General features: G+C 42.2%; 1 protein-coding gene across 1 annotated transcript in view; it reads left to right on the forward strand.

Moving 5' to 3' along the window:
• CENPI (centromere protein I) overlaps nt 1-17,500 on the forward strand; it is a 2,543,587-nt gene that overhangs the window by 254,214 nt on the left and 2,271,873 nt on the right. The window contains exon 3 of the mRNA XM_044057225.1: nt 8,472-8,590. Coding sequence (XP_043913160.1) covers nt 8,472-8,590 — 119 coding nt within the window. The remainder of the gene's footprint in view (nt 1-8,471; nt 8,591-17,500) is intronic.

The raw sequence follows: 17,500 nt of genomic DNA on the forward strand, positions 1-17,500 counted from the left end.
GGGCCTAAAAATGTTGGTGTCATTCAAAGGGGATCCAGTGTCTGTCAGCCTGGGATGACATGATCGACAAGCCACGTTGCTTCGCTAGGGACGGCTTGCACCTGTCACCACTGGGCTTTCGGATATTGGCAAAGGCTCTTGCCACCCCCATAGTGCCTTTTTAGGCAAGGCTCAAAAGTCAAACCCACCCCCATAGACAGCACAAGGAACAAGAAACTAAGGGTAATGCTGCTAAACGCCAGAAGTCTTAACCTCAAGATGCACGCACTTGAAGCTCTCCTCGGTATGGAGAACATCGATATTTGTGCAGTGACAGAAACCTGGTTCAAGGCTCCAGAGAGCACCCCAGCGCTACCAGGCTATACCTCGTATCATGCTTTTCGGCCCCAAAACCCGGACCGAACCACAAAAGGAGGGTGAGTTTCCATATTTATTAAGGATATCCACACCTCCAGGTTAGTGGCATTGCACGAAGTATCGGAGACCATCCATGTGCAACTAACAGTGGGCAAGACTGCTTTTCAGTTTATAGCATCCTACAGACCACCCTCTCAAAGTCAGGAATCCCATTCGGCTTTCCTGAAAACATTGGAGAACATGAAGATCTCTCCGAACACCATTATATTGGGCAACTTCAACTACCCAAACATTGACTGGGAGCACTACTCAAGCCCCAGCACCTTAGCCCAAAGATTCCTGGAAATTATAATCTCAAATGCTATGGAACAACTAGTCACCACTCCCATAAGAGGGGACAACATACTAGACCTGATCATTACCAACATGGGGACTCTATGCTCCACACCAGAAGTATATCCCTCATTGGTAATATCAGACCATAAATTAATTTCACTGGATGCCACATCCCGACCCCAACCCCAGCCCAGAAAAACCACAGTGAAAAACTTTTCAAAAGCGAACTTCTTACTTCTCAAAACCAAAGTGGAATCCTTCAAGGCCCCAGGGCCAGTGGAAACTACAGCCCAAACTGCAGAATCCCATATAAATGCATTCTACGGACATCTCCAGGAATGCATGGATCATGCTATCCCAAACAAAACCAAGACCCAATCATCCAAAGGCAGGCGTCCAGTCTAGTGGACCCCTGCCGTAAATAAACTGTACAACAGAAGGAGGAAGCTACTACATGATACAGCAAAATCCCTAATAGGGAAGGCATCTCTGATCAGTACTAGCACAAAATTACGATCCCTCATAAAATCCTCCAAGGCCAGCTTTGAGAGAAATATTGCACAGGACACCAAAGACAATCATAAGGCTTTTTTCAGTTATGTTAGAAACCTGGGATGCAACTCCCAGACTTGTTCTGAGTTGATTCTAAATGACAAAAAATACACTGAACCCACAGACATCGCCAATATCCTGGCAGACAGGTTCAGTGCAAACTTCTCCACCCCCTCCCCCCCAAAAGAGCAAGTATCTATCCCGGCAGAGAGCTTCCTCCCAAACATCTCAGATGCTCAAGTGAAGGCTGCCCTCTCCAAAGCAAAAAACACTGCTTCCATGGGACCAGATGGTGTCCCAGGTTGCGTCCTATGTGAACTACAAGAGGAACTAATCCCTCAAATAAAACAGCTATACACTCTCAGCCTCACTACAGGATATGTGCCCACAGAGTGGCGTACAGCAACAGTGGTCCCACTCCACAAAGGTGGAGCCTCTACGGACCCTGGAAACTATCGCCCCATAAGCCTGACTAGCTTAGTCTGCAAGGCTCTGGGGAGGATCATCATGGAGCTCATAAACAAAGACATTGGGGACCTACAGACACTAGATCCTACCCAGTTCGGCTTTGTCAAGGGCAGATCCTGCCTTTTGAACCTGGTTGACTTCTTTGAAACAGTCACCAAAGCCATAGATGAAGGGAAGGTAGTCCACACAGCCTATCTGGACCTTGCAAAGGCATTTGACGCAATACCCCACTCGGGCATCATAGATAAGCTATCCAGCTTAAATATAAACCCCTATGTCACAAGGTGGGTCGCAAACTGGCTCAAAGACAGAACCCACAAAGTGAGAGTTGCTGGAGCCATGTCAGACTCGAAACCGGTCACAAGTGGCATCCCACAGGGTACTGTCCTGGGGCCACTCTTGTTCGGTATATACTTTTCCGAGGTTCAGGCAAACGTGGGAGGACTATGGCTCACCAAGTTCGCAGACGACTGCAAACTGGGCGCCATAATCAACTCTCCAGCTGACACAAACATCCTTCAAAAAGGTCTCAGAGACAGATAACTGGTGCCAGCGCCATGGTTTAAAGCTAAATGCCAAAAAATGTATAGTCATACCCTTTGGCAAAAACAATGTGCCCACAAATTACCACATAGGCGGAAACCTATTAAGTACAGAGAAAGTTATTAGGGACCTGGGGACCCAAGTTGATAGCAATCTCTCCTTTGAAAACCACATTGCCAAAGTGGTTAGAAAGACCTTCTACATAGCCCACCTCATCACGAAGGGTTTCACATCTAGATCAAGAGAGGTAATCGTGCCCCTTTATTCATCCCTCATCAGGCCCATCATAGAATACAATGCCCCTTTTGGGATGTACCTTACCCGACACCTGCAGCAATTATAAAGACCCCAAAAGTATCTCACCAAGAGGATCAAGGGTTTCAAACAGATGCCATATGCTGCTCGGTTAAAAAAAAACTCCAGCTCTACTCAGTTGCATACCGCCTACTTCGAGGCAATCTATGCCTGACATACAAAGCTATGTCAAATCCAGAATTAATGGACATGCTCCATCTCAGTAAATCTAAATCCCTTAGAGCCACACCCTTGAGGGACTTGAACCTCAGCACAGAAATAAATAGAACTTGCTGGAGGGACAGGTTCATAACCCAGAGGCTCCCTTCGCTCTGAAATAGAATTCCAGTTCATGTGAGGCAGAGCACCTCACTGAATCTCTTCAAGAAGAATCTCGATAAGTGGATGGGGGATCGTAGGTTTGTCCCAGGGATTACTCCCGTGTCAGTATTAGACAGAGGCACAGTAAACTAAACCTTAAAAAGGGCACAGTATACTCAAATCAAGGGGTGGCGTAAGCCATACAGAATCGGGCTAGGCTTATAATTGCCCCAGGGCAGATAGCCTAGTATGAACCTATGAACCTAAGAAACAGTAAAACCAATGGTAAAGACAAAGTTCTGCTCTATCGGGGCATTGCCTTGGATTTCTGTCTGCTGTTTGTGACGTCAGTATGAGAGTTTCTCAAAATTCTAAGTCTTTTGGCATCTGTTCTCCTCATGAGGAAAAACTGAATGGTACCCAGCACCCTTATCCAGATTTCCAGATACCGGGAGAAGGTTTTGTAGAGCAGGAACTGCAGTGGTGGAGGCATCAGCTGTCTGTAAATCCCAGACTCCTTTCTCTCTTCAGGTCCCAGTCTGATCTGTCCAGATGGATTTTTCAGATTTTGCATGGGGAGCAGTGTCCATGGGAGTTCATGGACTCTTCTATTCTAGAGGCAGCAAACCTAGTCCTTTGTTCATACCTTCACTAAACGCTACAAACTGGATTCATTTTCAAGGTCCGAAAAAGCTTTTTTTAGGATCATTCTTCAGGGGCTTCTGGATCCTTCTTCTGTCTCCCAGGTAGGGGAAAGCTTTGGGAATCTACCTAAATTGCCACGGAGGCAGTGAGAATGATGAACATAGTGCAGTTGCAGAAGTCCTATTTACCTGTAATAGTTTCAATTCCTGACTGCTTCAGTGGTAGCACCCAACTGCCATCCCCAGATTGTGCATAGTTGAGGTGGGTGTCAACCTGTTTGATTTGGTTGATGATGGATTTGTTTTTTATATGGTGTTGTGATTGGCTGGGAATTTACTTTTGATTCAGCTAGTTTCCTGTATTTCTTTGTGGAAACGAATAAGGCTGAATTCAAACCTCAAAGGAAGAGAGTACACTTCCTCTCAGGATATGCTTAGTCATTCATTTGTTAAAAAATAGTGCGGGGGGCTCAGCTTTTGAAAGCTGGCCAATATGAGATTACTATATTTGTTTTTCCAAACATCTTTATTAAATGTGCACATATGACAAAGGCAGTCTTACATTTATATAAACGAAAAACATACAAAATTATATCACTTTAGTTGTAGTTTACATCACAGACACCATCGAAAAAACTGTTGTTGTAAACACTATACATCACTTATAAACCATCCAGTCATTGTCAGTTAAGCATTATATAGCTCATTCAAATCGTACCTCGTAAACCTTGTTCCTGCTCTGCATATATTGTTCCCACAATTCCCATTTTTCCTATGTAGTTTGCTCCTACCCTTTTCTAAAGATCCCAATTCCATTTGTTTTATCTCTGTTACTATATTCACTACTTCTAGTAAAGTTGGTCTAGACTTAGATTTCCATTTACTAGTAATTGCTTTTTTGGCAGCAACCATAATTAGACTCTGCAAGGCCTTTCTATGTCTAGGCAATTCCAATTCTGTAACACAACTCAAAAAATCATTTCCCCAGTCAATCCAGTCCACTTACCCAGCATCTCAGAGCGGTCTGCAGGGAATCCCAAAAGTCTTTCAGGTCATCATACTTCCAAAAAATATGTTCCGAACTGCCTCTTTCTTGCCCATCACACCTCCAGAATTTGCTATCCACCCGAGGAAAAATTCTTATAGGTCCGTAGGTTGGTACTAGGCAATTGGCCCTAGGGCCTGTACAAGCCTAGCCATAACAATTCCCTGGCTATTTCTTCCCCAATGTATTTACTTCCCTGGACCCCTGTCTAGCAGGGCGACTGACATGATCCCCGGGGTGAATTTCCTATCTCTCATCTCATCATCAAGGTTCCTTTTGAAGAGGGCCAAAGAGGTGCTCTGCTTGACATGTATGGGCAGTCTATTCCAGAGTCTGGGGAGTCACTGGGTCAGGAGCGTATCCCTCCAGCATGTTTTGTTCATTGTGATGACAAGGTTTAGATCCCTGGAGCGTGTGTCTCTGAGGGATTGGGATTTCTTTAAGAGTAGCATGTCTAACAGCTCTGGGTTTGACATGGCCTTGTATGTTGAGCAGAGATCGCCTCTGAGTAGATGATATGCGACAGAGTATAGGTGGAGATTTTTTTTAGACAGTCACCATAGGGCATCTGCTTTAGGCCTGTGATTCTTTTAGTGAGGTATTTCTGAGGCCTTTCCAGTTGTTGCAGGTGTCTTGAGAGGTACATACCTAATGGGCCATTGTATTCTATAATGGGTCTAATGACGGATGAATACAGTGGGACAATGACCTCCTGTTTTCTGGATGAAAAGCCCTTAGTGATGTGGTGTGCCACATAGAAGTATTTCCTGACAGCAGGATTTCCTGACAGCTGTGGCAATGTGGTTATCGAAGGTGAGACCACTGTCCACCTGTGTCCCTAAATCTCATCACACTTTCGGTGTTTAGTGTACTGCCACCTATGTGGTAATTCATGGGTACATGTATTTTCCCAAAGGGGACAACTATACATTTCTTGGCATTGAGCTTGAGCCCATGGCTGTGGCACCAAGCATAGAATATCCACATCAGACTTTGGAGTCTACTTGGGGTATAAAAATTCTTGTGTAAACACTTCAGACAACGATCCTAAATCTTCTAGACTTTGTTGCGTATTTGGGAGATATACATATATCTCCCATTTGTCTCTTTGTGAATTACTTATCCAGTCTCTATTCCCAATCCCTTCTAAGCTTGTCTGATTGATTCTTATAGTTATCATGCAATATTTTATATGCTTTACTAATTATTCCTTTTTTTAACAGCAGCTTCTGTTCTGGATTCTATTAAAAATTTTACCAGTGCTGGTCTTTCACTTAGTGCTCTATTTTTTTCTCTTTGCCTGTACTCTGATATCCATTCTTGATAGGGAAGGCAATCTCAAACCTGCAGTCCAAATACATTCTTGGCCTCTTCCCATTCTGTCACCTTTCCCTTTCTAGTTATTTGCTCCCAGTACCTTGGTTCATTTGCCAGTTTTCTCCAATAAATTCCAACCCCTCTTGCCTATTATCTGTATCCCTGACCACAGTCAAAACCTATCGGCAAAATCTCTTCTCTGCATTCTCGTGCTGGTTTGGTTCTTAGAATACTCCCTGCTATTTTATGAATATAACACTCTGTATAATTTTGGTTGTTCTTAGGAGTCTGCATCCAAAATCCCAGTCTCTCCTTATTTCTTGAGCTTTCCCCCTCTGTCAGCATCATTCCTTTCTACTTTGAATTATAGTTTTCTGCTTGTGCTGTGTATAAGGGCCTTAACTGTGTTGCTCTAAAATACCTCTTCAAATTAGGTAATCCTACTCCACCTTGTTCTATTGGTAGAATCAGTTTATCCCACTTGACCCTTGTTGTCTTCCCTTCCCAGATAAAATCCTTTAACTCTTTTTTTTTTAATTGCTATCCACAACTTCTCTTCCAGTTGATAAGCTTGCCTGACCTGTGTATAAGACTAAAGGAACTAAAAACATTTTAATGGCTTAGTGCTGGATTACCTTGGTAGATAACCCAAAATGCCACTAAGGTTGTTAGGAATTTGAGCATCTGCTGTTACAAGTAAGTAGGACTTGTTCCACTACACTTTTTGAAGATTGTAAAGGAATGTTAGTGAAAAACAAAAAGTTAGAAAAACACACTAATGAATCAAGAATTATGCAAAATCAAGTTAATAGCTGAAACAGCAGTGTGGCCGGGGCACGCCCATGAGATGGCTTGTATGCACAACAGCTTGTAACAGCACAGCGGGTTTGAAAGAACAATGAAAGGAAAACGTTTTGGGAATGTGTAGGGAATGACGATAAAGATGGAGGAAGTGAGAGACGAAGGTCTGAGTGGATGTAATGGAAGTCTGCAGCAGTCACGTGGTTATATAAAATAGTGTAAAAAACAGATGAGTAAGTAGAGAAGCCATAGCAGGAAAATTGCAATAAAAATAAAAGAAATAGGAAGGGTGGTTTATGCTGGTTTAATAGAAGCAAGAAGTCAGTTCCAGAGGAGATGGGAATTTAATCAGCATATAAAATGGAATAATCTAGGGAGTTGCATGGAAAAGATCACATGGCATTGCAGTGTAAACATAAGTATGGGACCAGCAAGCGAGAATATATTTCAGGTGGTTGCTTAAACCAGAAATCTTTACAAAAGGAAAAAGAAAACAAATGATATTTTACTTGCTGCTGATATGAAGACGAAGCATCAGATTTAGTGTGCATTTTTATTGCATAAATTGTATCTGAATTGTAATATGCAAGAAATGTGAAGAAATATTCACTAAGGAAATCAAATTATCTTGGCTTTTTTGCATAAAGGAGATAAGTGACAATTGCGTAGAACTGGCAAAAGATAAAAAATCTAGCTAGGTGGTGGAAAATAATTTATAAACGGACATGAATGTTAACAAAAAGCATCTTAATTCTTACAAGCTTTACCCTAAAAGTTTATAGATTACAAGGATGACTAAGAAATGGTTAACAAAGAATGGAAGGAGGTATTCGAATATGGTAAAGTGGACAGCAGTAATATAAACATGTTAGTAATACAAGGACATGGGGCTAACCTGTCTTGTCTGGTTGCAAAATGACTAAATAAAATAAAAAAGATATAGATGAAAAAAAATCCCTGAAGCCGCCTCTGGCTTTTTCTTTCATCTTATCCCAGGAAGTGCAATGAAGATGTGTGCTAATACTTCATGGGCTTCTGTTTTGCAACAGAGTTTTTTCATAGATTCATAGATTAGTACTAAGCTAACTGCCCTTGCGAGCCATTTTAAGCCTAGCCAATTATCTCTTGTGAGACTCGAACCCTGCACTTTGTGTTTATAAGGCAAACACCTTAACCATTAGGCCACCCTCCCAACCTAGGTGATAGGAAACTTTAGTGAGGCAGCATGCTTCTCAATGTTTTGTCTTTTTGTTAATGATTGGATAAGTATTAGGAAGGGCACTTACTGGCTTTTTCAAATGGGAATATGGTAAAATAGTGGATCATGCACACTCCACTTGTATATTTTGCCAGTAATGAAATTAATTAACTTATGTCATTGGTTCGATTCAGATGTCCTTCATAAATAACATAAAATCAGTACCTAGTGAAAAACAGTAATAACCAGATTTGAGTAATGGCTCTGTGGGCTGATGAGGTTAAATAACATGCGATTCAAGTGCCCATGGTTTGTTTGCCATGGATTGGAGAAAGGGTTCATGGAGTGGTGAGGACATGGGATGATGTTTCACTGTTGCAGTATCCCTGGCTACTTCTAATGCTGAGGTAGACCATGAAAGAGGGCAACCCTCTATAAAGAGACATTAGAGGTACACTTGCAAGTGGTGGGAAGAAGGTGGATGAATCAAACTTATAAGTGCCCCCAATTGTTCTGTATTCTGTGTCTATACAGCTTGTTTTGTTAACTTGTCTTGAATTTCATTGGATAATGACATTTTCTATTTTTAAACTAGCAGATCTTCTAAACATCGCGCTGTTGAAGTGTTTGATTCCATTTTCCACTGTACCCGACAAAGCTGTCGTCGATGCTGTGTCCTGGATGTGTACTGCAAAACCATCTACCAGAACAAAGGTATGTCTCTTTTAAACTACCAAACATTTCCTTTACATTTAACAGTACCTTTTTTTCTGGTAAACCTGTGGCAGAAATGTACATTTATTCATCCATTTCATACTGATTTCTATAGAATAAGAGACCTACTTCAGTTTAGTTAAAAAAGCTCATATTTCAGATGTGATTCAAGAAAATAAAACAGCCAGGCTATGCCATGAGCGTCATGAGAAACAACATGCGTTACTTATTCATGCATTCTCTGTGATCCATGGTAGGCCAGCTGGGTGAACAAGAGGCTCCTTTTCTGTGTCAGCCCAAAGCAAAGCTCCAAAACTATTACATTTCAACAGTATTCCTGTCAAATAAAATATGTAGCAAACAGAAGTGCAAGACAAATGTAGAAAGGTTAACATATATAGACACAAGACAATGGAAATTTGTACAGTACTGTTTTAAATGTATGTTTACAAAGAAAACTTTTAGTAGCAGGCGATAAAGAACAAGTGAGAGGTAGGAAAGAAAGAATGTTTTAAGAGTAAGTAGAATTATGTTGGATGGATGGTAGGGAGAGGTAGAGACTTAATACATGTCTTATTAGATTGAGTCATTTTCACCTCTCCTTCTCTGAATTTTCCAGTGGTTTTGCTATTCCCTTGCCATTTTCGGTAATAAACAAGGCAAATGGTATCAGCAAAATGCTGGTAAGGGAGGTTTTAAAAAGAAAGCAGGACCCCCCCCCCCCCCAGAACAAAGGACAGTCAAATAAGTCAGAATGTGTAAGGCACCTTGTTCCTCCTACCACAGTGGCAGTCCTTTATCCCTTCCAGAAAGTCTGAATCTCCGTTTCTGTCTTTGGAAACAAATTGTTTCAGACAAATGTGTTCTGAGACTGATTCAGCAGGGCTAAGGATAGCAGTGGGAGGAAATCCCAGGGCTAATGATAGCAGTGGGAGTAAATCCTAGGGCTAAGGATAGCAGTGGGAGGAAATCCCAGGGCCAATGATAGCAGTAGGAGGAAATCCCAGGGCCAAGGATAGCAGTGGGAGGAAATCCCAGGGCCAAGGATAGCAGTGGGAGGAAATCCCAGGGCCAAGGATAGCAGTGGGAGGAAATCCTAGGGCTAAGGATAGCAGTGGGAGGAAATCCCAGCGCCAAGGATAGCAGTGGGAGGAAATCCCAGCGCCAAGGATAGCAGTGGGAGGAAATCCCAGGGCCAAGCATAGCAGTGGGAGGAAATACCAGGGCCAAGGATATTAGTGGGAGGAAATCCCAGGGCCAAGGATAGCAGTGGGAGGAAATCCCCTTCTCACCTGCTATCCTACAGCACATGCTTTCTCAGGGAAGAATAGAAACTGTTCCTTCTTCCTAGTTGGGAAGGATGTTCTTCGTGTTTCACTGTTGCATTACATTTGGGTAATCTGCTGGCAGGTTGCCCTCAGTCGGCCTGATTAACAAAGTCTTGGGTCCTGCGTCGGTTGCTGTCCCTTCTTCCCTGACGTCAGATCGTCAGGGGTATAAAACATGCAGCCGACGCCATTACATCAGTCTTTCTTGCAGTGTGGTGCCCGAAGCAGAAGCAGTTTGCAAGTGCCAGTCGGCCGACTCCTGAAATTTTCGTTTTCGAGTTTCAAAGCCGAAGTCTTCAACTTAAACCTAAGTACCCCGTTGGGGAAACTTTTTCTTGCTCCTTACCGATGTCGGTAAAAGTTAATAATCGCATTACTTGTGGAAAGCAAATACCTCATAAAGATTTTCATTCGTACTGTATTCCTTGCCTAGGCCCTGACCACGATGTACCTTGCTGTCAGTTTTGTGCTTTATTTAATCAGCGCACTCTCCGTCGTCGGTACATTTTTGCCTCTAAATATTTTGGTTCTCGGTTTAATTACCCAGAAATGACATTGGTTAGCCATCTGACTACCGGGATTCCGAAAAAACACGAAGGTAAAGACAGGATGTCGAGGTCCAAAACGACCGCCGACGCTTCTCCTAAGCCAGTCGCCAGTACTCTGTGTGGCGCTTTCGCAGCCCCTGATACCAGCTACTTCTGACTCGCAGGCCTCTACTGAGACCCATTCGGGGTCTGGTATGCCGTGAGATACTTCACCTATGGAACCTGCGAATGTCTCTACCCTGGATGGGTCTGGAGCCGCTGTGCAGGTACCGGCTTCTGAGGGTGTATTCAGGCCTACAGACTTGCATATTATACCGACTCCACCGTCTATACTAAGGCCTAAATCTCGATCCATGTCTAAAAATCCGACGCCCAGTCAGGACCACCTGTTTAGCAATAAGGCTGAAGAAGTTCTAAAAAAGATGGAAGATAAAGCTAAATCTATGCAAACTGTAAAAGATTTCTTGCAAGTGCACCCTCCAAGATTTAGTAGGCACTGGCCTACTAAGAATTGGTCCTTTCCAGCACCTTCCAGACCCTCTCAAGCCAAACCCAGACACACCAAAAGCACCAGGTTTCAGTCCCATAGGACTCTCAGCACTAAGCAATGGCGGGCCTCCACTTCCAAATCTGGAAATAACAAGAATAACCCCCTATGGTAAACAGTCTCAATGACATTCCTTTAAAATTACCAAGCACTTACCTTTTAGCCGCCCCTTTGGGGGGAAAGATTGCTCTTCATGCAAAAAACTGGGAACTCATAACCCAGAACAAATGGGTTTTAAATAGTGTCCCAGGGATACAGATTTCATTTCCACACGTTGCCAACACCATACGGGTGGCCAGACCTGCCCCCAAATCAGTGGGCAGAGGCTCAAAAACAAGTACTTTCCCTCTTAAACATGGGGGCTATTCAATCGGTACTAGAAGAGGAAAGGGGACAAGGTTTGTATTCCAGGCTTTTCCTTGTCCCAGAAAAGACAAATCATGGTGTCCAATTCTGGACCTGTCTACTCTAAACACCTTTCTGGACATTCCAAAATTCAAGATGCTGACTCTTCAATTACTTCTTATGCTAGGCAAAGATGCCTGATTGGCAACTCTAGATTTAAAAGAAGCTTACCTGCATATCCCAATCAGGAAATCTTGCAGAAGATACCTATGCTTCAAAGCAGGCTACTTGCATTATCAGTTCTCTTCACTGCCCTTTGGCTTGTCTACTGCGCCCAGAGTATTCACAAAGTGCCTGGCTCCAGTAATTGCATTTTGCAGGCAAAGAAATATTCAAATATATCCATACCTGGACGATTGTCTAATTCAGGCAGAAAACCAGGCCATACTTATAAGTCATTTGGCGTTTGTAAAAAGGCTTCTATCTTTTCTGGGGTACACCATAAACGAAAAGAAGTCACAACTGGGTACCCTCTCAACAGATTACATTCCTGGGTGCAAGCTTGAATACAACTGCCCAGATGGCTTTCCTCACACCAGAAAAACAAATTCATTTGGTAACCTACTTCAAACAAGTGGCCACAAAAACCCTGCTATCTGCAAGACAAATACTGCAAGCCTTGGGGTTCATGGCCTCCTGCATTCTTCTAATTTCATATGCAAGACTGCATATGAGGAAACTTCAGTGGTACTTAAAAAGTCTATGGAGTCAACATTGTCATAGCCTGGAAACCATGATTCCTATCATACCTTGCCTATGCCTGGAGTTCCTATGGTGGGCAGAGGCCTGCCACCAAGACAAGGGACTGCCATTCACACTACCCCCTGCCGCCCAAACCCTAACTACAGATGCATCAGACTATGCATGGGGGGGGGGGTTCACCTGGCAGGGAAGTGCATTCAGGGCAAATGGAACCCAAATCAAATGCACCTACATATCAGTCAAAAAGAAATGTTAGCTGTACAGAATGCTCTGACAGCCTTCAAGGACTACATTCTTCCAGGACAACTAATGGTAAAGACTGACAACACCACGGTTATGTGGTACATAAGCAGGGAGGTACACATTCCTACCCTCTATGCCGACTAGCCATGGCATTGTGGAACACGGCCTTGAGCTACCAAGTGCACCTACAAGCTCAGTTCCTGCCAGGAAAATTGAATACACTGGCAGCCGGACTAAGCGGAAATTTCATGGACCCACATGAGTGGAAACTGGAACCATGGATTTTCCAACATGTTGACAAGCAAATGAGGAGCCCAGACATAGATCTATTTGCCTACCCCACAACTACCAGTCGGACAAATTTTGCACAAGGACTCCCCACAAAAAAGCCTTGAAAGTGGATGCTCTGTCAGGCTACGCCATCACCCTCTGCCTCTGCTCTCCAAAGTCCTGCTAGAAGTCAAACAGGACAAACCAAGAATGATTTTGATTGCTCCAGACTGGCCACGTCAACACTGGTACCCACTCCTGCTCAGTGCGTCACAAATATCTCCATGGCACCTGCCTCAGACACCTTCCTTGCTGGCTCAGCAGGAGAACCAAATTCTGCACCCTCCGCTTCCAGCATTGAACCTTGCAGCTTGGCTAATCACTTAACTTCTAAAATACCAAAACAAAACGAATCAGCAAGAAGGTTCCAGAATCAAACCAGCGTGAGATGAATAAAGAAACTAGTTAATTGTATTATGTTAAGCGCTTTTCGTCGCCCGCTATTGGGGCAACTTCATCAACTTAATCACTTAACTTCACCCTTAGCATCCCTCAGCAAACCTGTGATGGATGTCATATTGGAGGCGAGAAGACCTAGTACTAGAAAATCTTATGCTGACAAATGGAAAAGATTCTGTGCCTGGAACCAATCTTTAGGGATGAGCACAGCAACGCCCAGTTTATCTCAGATTTGTAATACTTAACTGAGATGCTTCACAAGGGCCTGTCTTTTTTTCCTCTATTAAAATCCAAGCTTCAGCTAATTCAGCTCACTATAACACAGAACCACCTCTCTTTTCTCATCCCCTGCTCAAGCAGTATCTCAGAGGGGCAAAGAACTTGAGACCACCCGGGAGAGCTCCTACCCCTGCCTGGGACCTTAACTTTGTTTTGGAGAAGCTCACCCTACCTCCTTTCGAGCCAACTGCTACTGCAGACTTGAAATGTCTTTCCTGGAAAACAGCCTTCCTCTTAGCAATCACTTCAGCTAGAAGGATATCTGAATTACAGGCCCTTATGGCAGTGGAGCCTTTCATCATCTTTCATGTGGACAGGGCATCTCTGAGGACCAGTCCATCCTTCATGCCCAGGGTGGTTTGCAGTGTGGCTCTTAATCAGTCCATTTATTTGCCAACCTTCTATCCCAATCCACAGAACAAAGGGGAACGGATTCTGCATTCCTTGGACATGCAGAAACAACTTAGATTCTACTTGGACCAAACTAAATTTCAAAGAAAATCTGAACAATTGCTAGTAGCACTTGCTGCGGGGGCAGAGGGGAAGGCTATTTCAAAACAAACCATTTCTAATTGGATAAGCCATTGCATTCATTTCTGCTATAAGCACCATAAGCACCATGGAAAAACCTATCCCTCAGGGGATCAGATCTCACTCCACCAGGGCTGCGTCTACTTCTGCAGCCTTTCTCAGTGGTGTTCCTACCAGGGATATCCTAGAAGCTGCTACCTGGAGTTCTGTACATGCTTTCACCAAGCATTATCATTTACCAATTTTCTCTAAATCCAGAGCTGGGTTTGCCACTGCTGTCTTGCAGGGCCTTATAGCTGGCCCTAATGCTGTATAAATTCCTCCTCCCAACCATAGCTTTGGGAATCTACCCAAATGTAATGACTGCAGCAGTGAAACACGAAGAACATAGTGCAGTTGTGTACACTTACCATAAATGCAGATGTTCGAGTGTATTCACTGTTGCAGTCCTGGTTACCCTCCCTCCAGCCCCCTGTTTTTCTCTGACTATACCTCTACTTTCTTTTTCTATGCTTAAAAGCCTTTTTGGTGTATTTGCTTTTGGTTGGAGGTATATTTTTGTGTTTTTGATTTTATTTGCTCCCCATTTGGGGGGCACCTGACATCTGGGGCAAGAAATACTGATGTAATGGCATCGGCTGCATGTTTTATACCCCTGACGACCTGACGTCATGGAAGAAGGGACAGCAACCGATGCAGGACCCAAGACTTTGTTAATCAGGCCGACTGAGGGCAAACTGCCAGCAGATTACCCAAATGTAATGACTGCAACAGTGAATACACTCAAACATCTACATTTATGGTAAGTGTACACAACTGTACCACCCCCCCCCCCCCAAGAATGCTTCCGGTGTCAAAAAAAGAAAATCCCTGAAGATCAGTTTTAGAGCTTTCTTTTCTAAACCTATTTTTGATGGTGACCAGATTGAAAACACTTTTAGTACACAGCCTCTTACCCCTTTTTTCCTTATTTGAGTTTTTTTTTTTTTTTTTGAAGGGGGGGAGGTAACCTTGGATTTAAAAGATACTTATTTTATTCATATCCATCCAGACCTCCGAGGTTTCCTAAGGTTTTATGTGTCTGGATCACATTGTCATTTATCTGCCTTACCCTTTGGGTTATGCACTCCTCTGAAAGAGTTCATAAAATGTCTGGCTCTAGTTGTAGCACATTGCAGGCTACAGAGTAGCCGCATTCTTTCCAAATTTAAACAACTTTCTTATTTTTGTAGAGTATTTTTCAAATTGTCAAGAATATCTCACTTTTGTGTGCCTTACTTGTTCTGTCATGGTGGTGTTGGCATAGACAACATGTCAGTAGTTGTGCTGTGATGAGGATGGAAGCCTTGTTGAGAACTTGCATATGAATATCTTTTTCTAATATTTTTGTTTTTGGGGGGGGGTAAAATGACAGCCTATGGTTTCAAAGTTTTTTATTGTTTCCACCCTTGTGCAGTGGACTAATGAATGTTTTTTTTTTTCCAATAGCAAGGGGTAATTTATTTTTAGATATGGACTGATTTATCAGAATTGAAAGTGGTCATGCAGTAACCTCTGCTGCTCGTTTAATATATTTGCCAGGTAGATTGACTGGGACAGTTGTAGTAGGGTTCAATGTGGGGATTGGTTGGAAGTAGAAATGTTGGATATTATTTGAATAAGGGCATCAAGTTCTTGATTTGTTGCCTGGTTGGTTAATGACTGCACCGTCTGTATAAAGCTGGTATTGAATTGGTTGGCTATGATATAATTTTGTTTCTGTGTGTTTGATGTTGGCTGTGTATCTTGTCATGGATTTAACAGTTTATTGATTGAGGTGCAGAATAGTTTTGGATTATTAGTGTGCATGTTTTGACTGTTTGAGTCGCAGGCTTTCCTGTCTTTGGTGCCAAGTTGTTTTGCTAGTTTCTTAATTGTCTATATGTTAGTAAAGTGAGAGTTTGTTTTTTTTCCCCCAAGACCTTCAATGCTTTTTGTCTCTTTTCATGAGTTTAGTTGTTAAGGATAGGCATGGGTTGATATTTTAGGCTGTATTTCATCTGTTTTATATTTATTAATAAACCTGAATGTTTAATATTTGCACAAGATTTGATGCTGAGTGGACCTGTAGAGTTGAAGTCGTTTTCTTTGTATGGTGAAGTAGTAGTTTAGAATGAAAATAATTTGCAAAATATTTGAATAATAGATGTGAGTTTGCATTCTTTACAATAGAATTTTTAGAATATGTATGCAACTTTTCAGATGTGCAGGTTTATAACAATATTACAAGAGAAATTCAAGCATGAGTTCACAAAAAGTTAAAGGTAATAATTGTTTACAGAGGGATACCATGCATCCTAAGAACATATTGCTTGGTCAGAGAAGTACATTTTGGAGAGAACTACAACTGAAGGAATTTTATATAAATTTAGGAATAGGCCTTGGAATAATTAATCCAAAGATGATATAAATTTAAGAGAAGCTAGTGAAGCAAAGGATAATATGGTGAATTTAAGCTTAGAGTTAAACTAACCATTCAATGATGTGGTTTCCACTTACTTATGGATATGGAACCAATGGCATATATATATATATATATATATATATATATATATATATATATATATATATATATACTATTATAAAATTGGACTGGGGTGTTTTAACTAAATATACTGATGTAAAAAAGCATATTACTCCAAAGTACAATTAGCTATGTGGTAAGAGTGAAAATTCTCCAAGTATAGGAGTTAGTAAGAGGGGTACTTTTCCATTATCGGGGCAACAGCTGTAAAGCGCTACCCTGTGCACTCAATGATCTCCTTAGCCTATGTTATTAATCTTCCATATGTAAGTATGAACTCAGCTTGATTACAACGGTGGAAAACAAGGCTTTCTGTAGCTCTAATTTTATTGACATGGTTACTGTTGTCAGTCGACCCATTTGTTCTTGGTGACGAGATCCTGCTTTAACTGTTTATTAGTTCTCACTGCCTGAATGCCTCATAGCCTGAAACTCTGATTTATATGCACCACTTCTGAATGCACTCTCTCCCTTGGATTCTGTTTTGATCATGTTCAACACTTAACATGTTCACCTAAGAATAGTCATTGTGACAAAAGTTGCTTAATGCAAATGCTTCCACTTAGAGGCACATTAATCCTTTGATATTATTGTTTCAGTGCTGCCAGCATTCTGTCATCCGTTAAAAACTAAACTGCTGCCTTTCAGCTGTGGTTTCAAATGTCTAGGAGAGTGACTATTCAAACTTAAAGCAGTAGGTTAGTTTCCAAACCACATGTGTAATAAACTATAACACTTAGTCGGCATGGTGCAGTGCTGAACATAAGTAAAGGTTCAAACTACGACAACGCATTACAAAAGAATCTGGAAAATGGAATTCAAAGGCACAAGTAACTCCTGACTTATGGTGGTCCATCTAGGTAACATCTCCTCTAAACATGTAACAGTTGTCAGATGTTTGCAGAGTGCTGTTTAGTGCAGATATAAATTCTCTGTAACAGCTATGCGATCATTGTGTGCATGGGGTAGCGCTTTGCAGTTGTTGTCCCGATAACGGAAAAGTACCGTAAGAGGAAAGGTAAATTTTCACATATT

The sequence above is a fragment of the Protopterus annectens genome, chromosome 15.part0 (assembly GCF_019279795.1).
Source record: "Protopterus annectens isolate FY-2018-M chromosome 15.part0, PAN1.0, whole genome shotgun sequence".
Taxonomy (NCBI): domain Eukaryota; kingdom Metazoa; phylum Chordata; order Ceratodontiformes; family Protopteridae; genus Protopterus; species Protopterus annectens.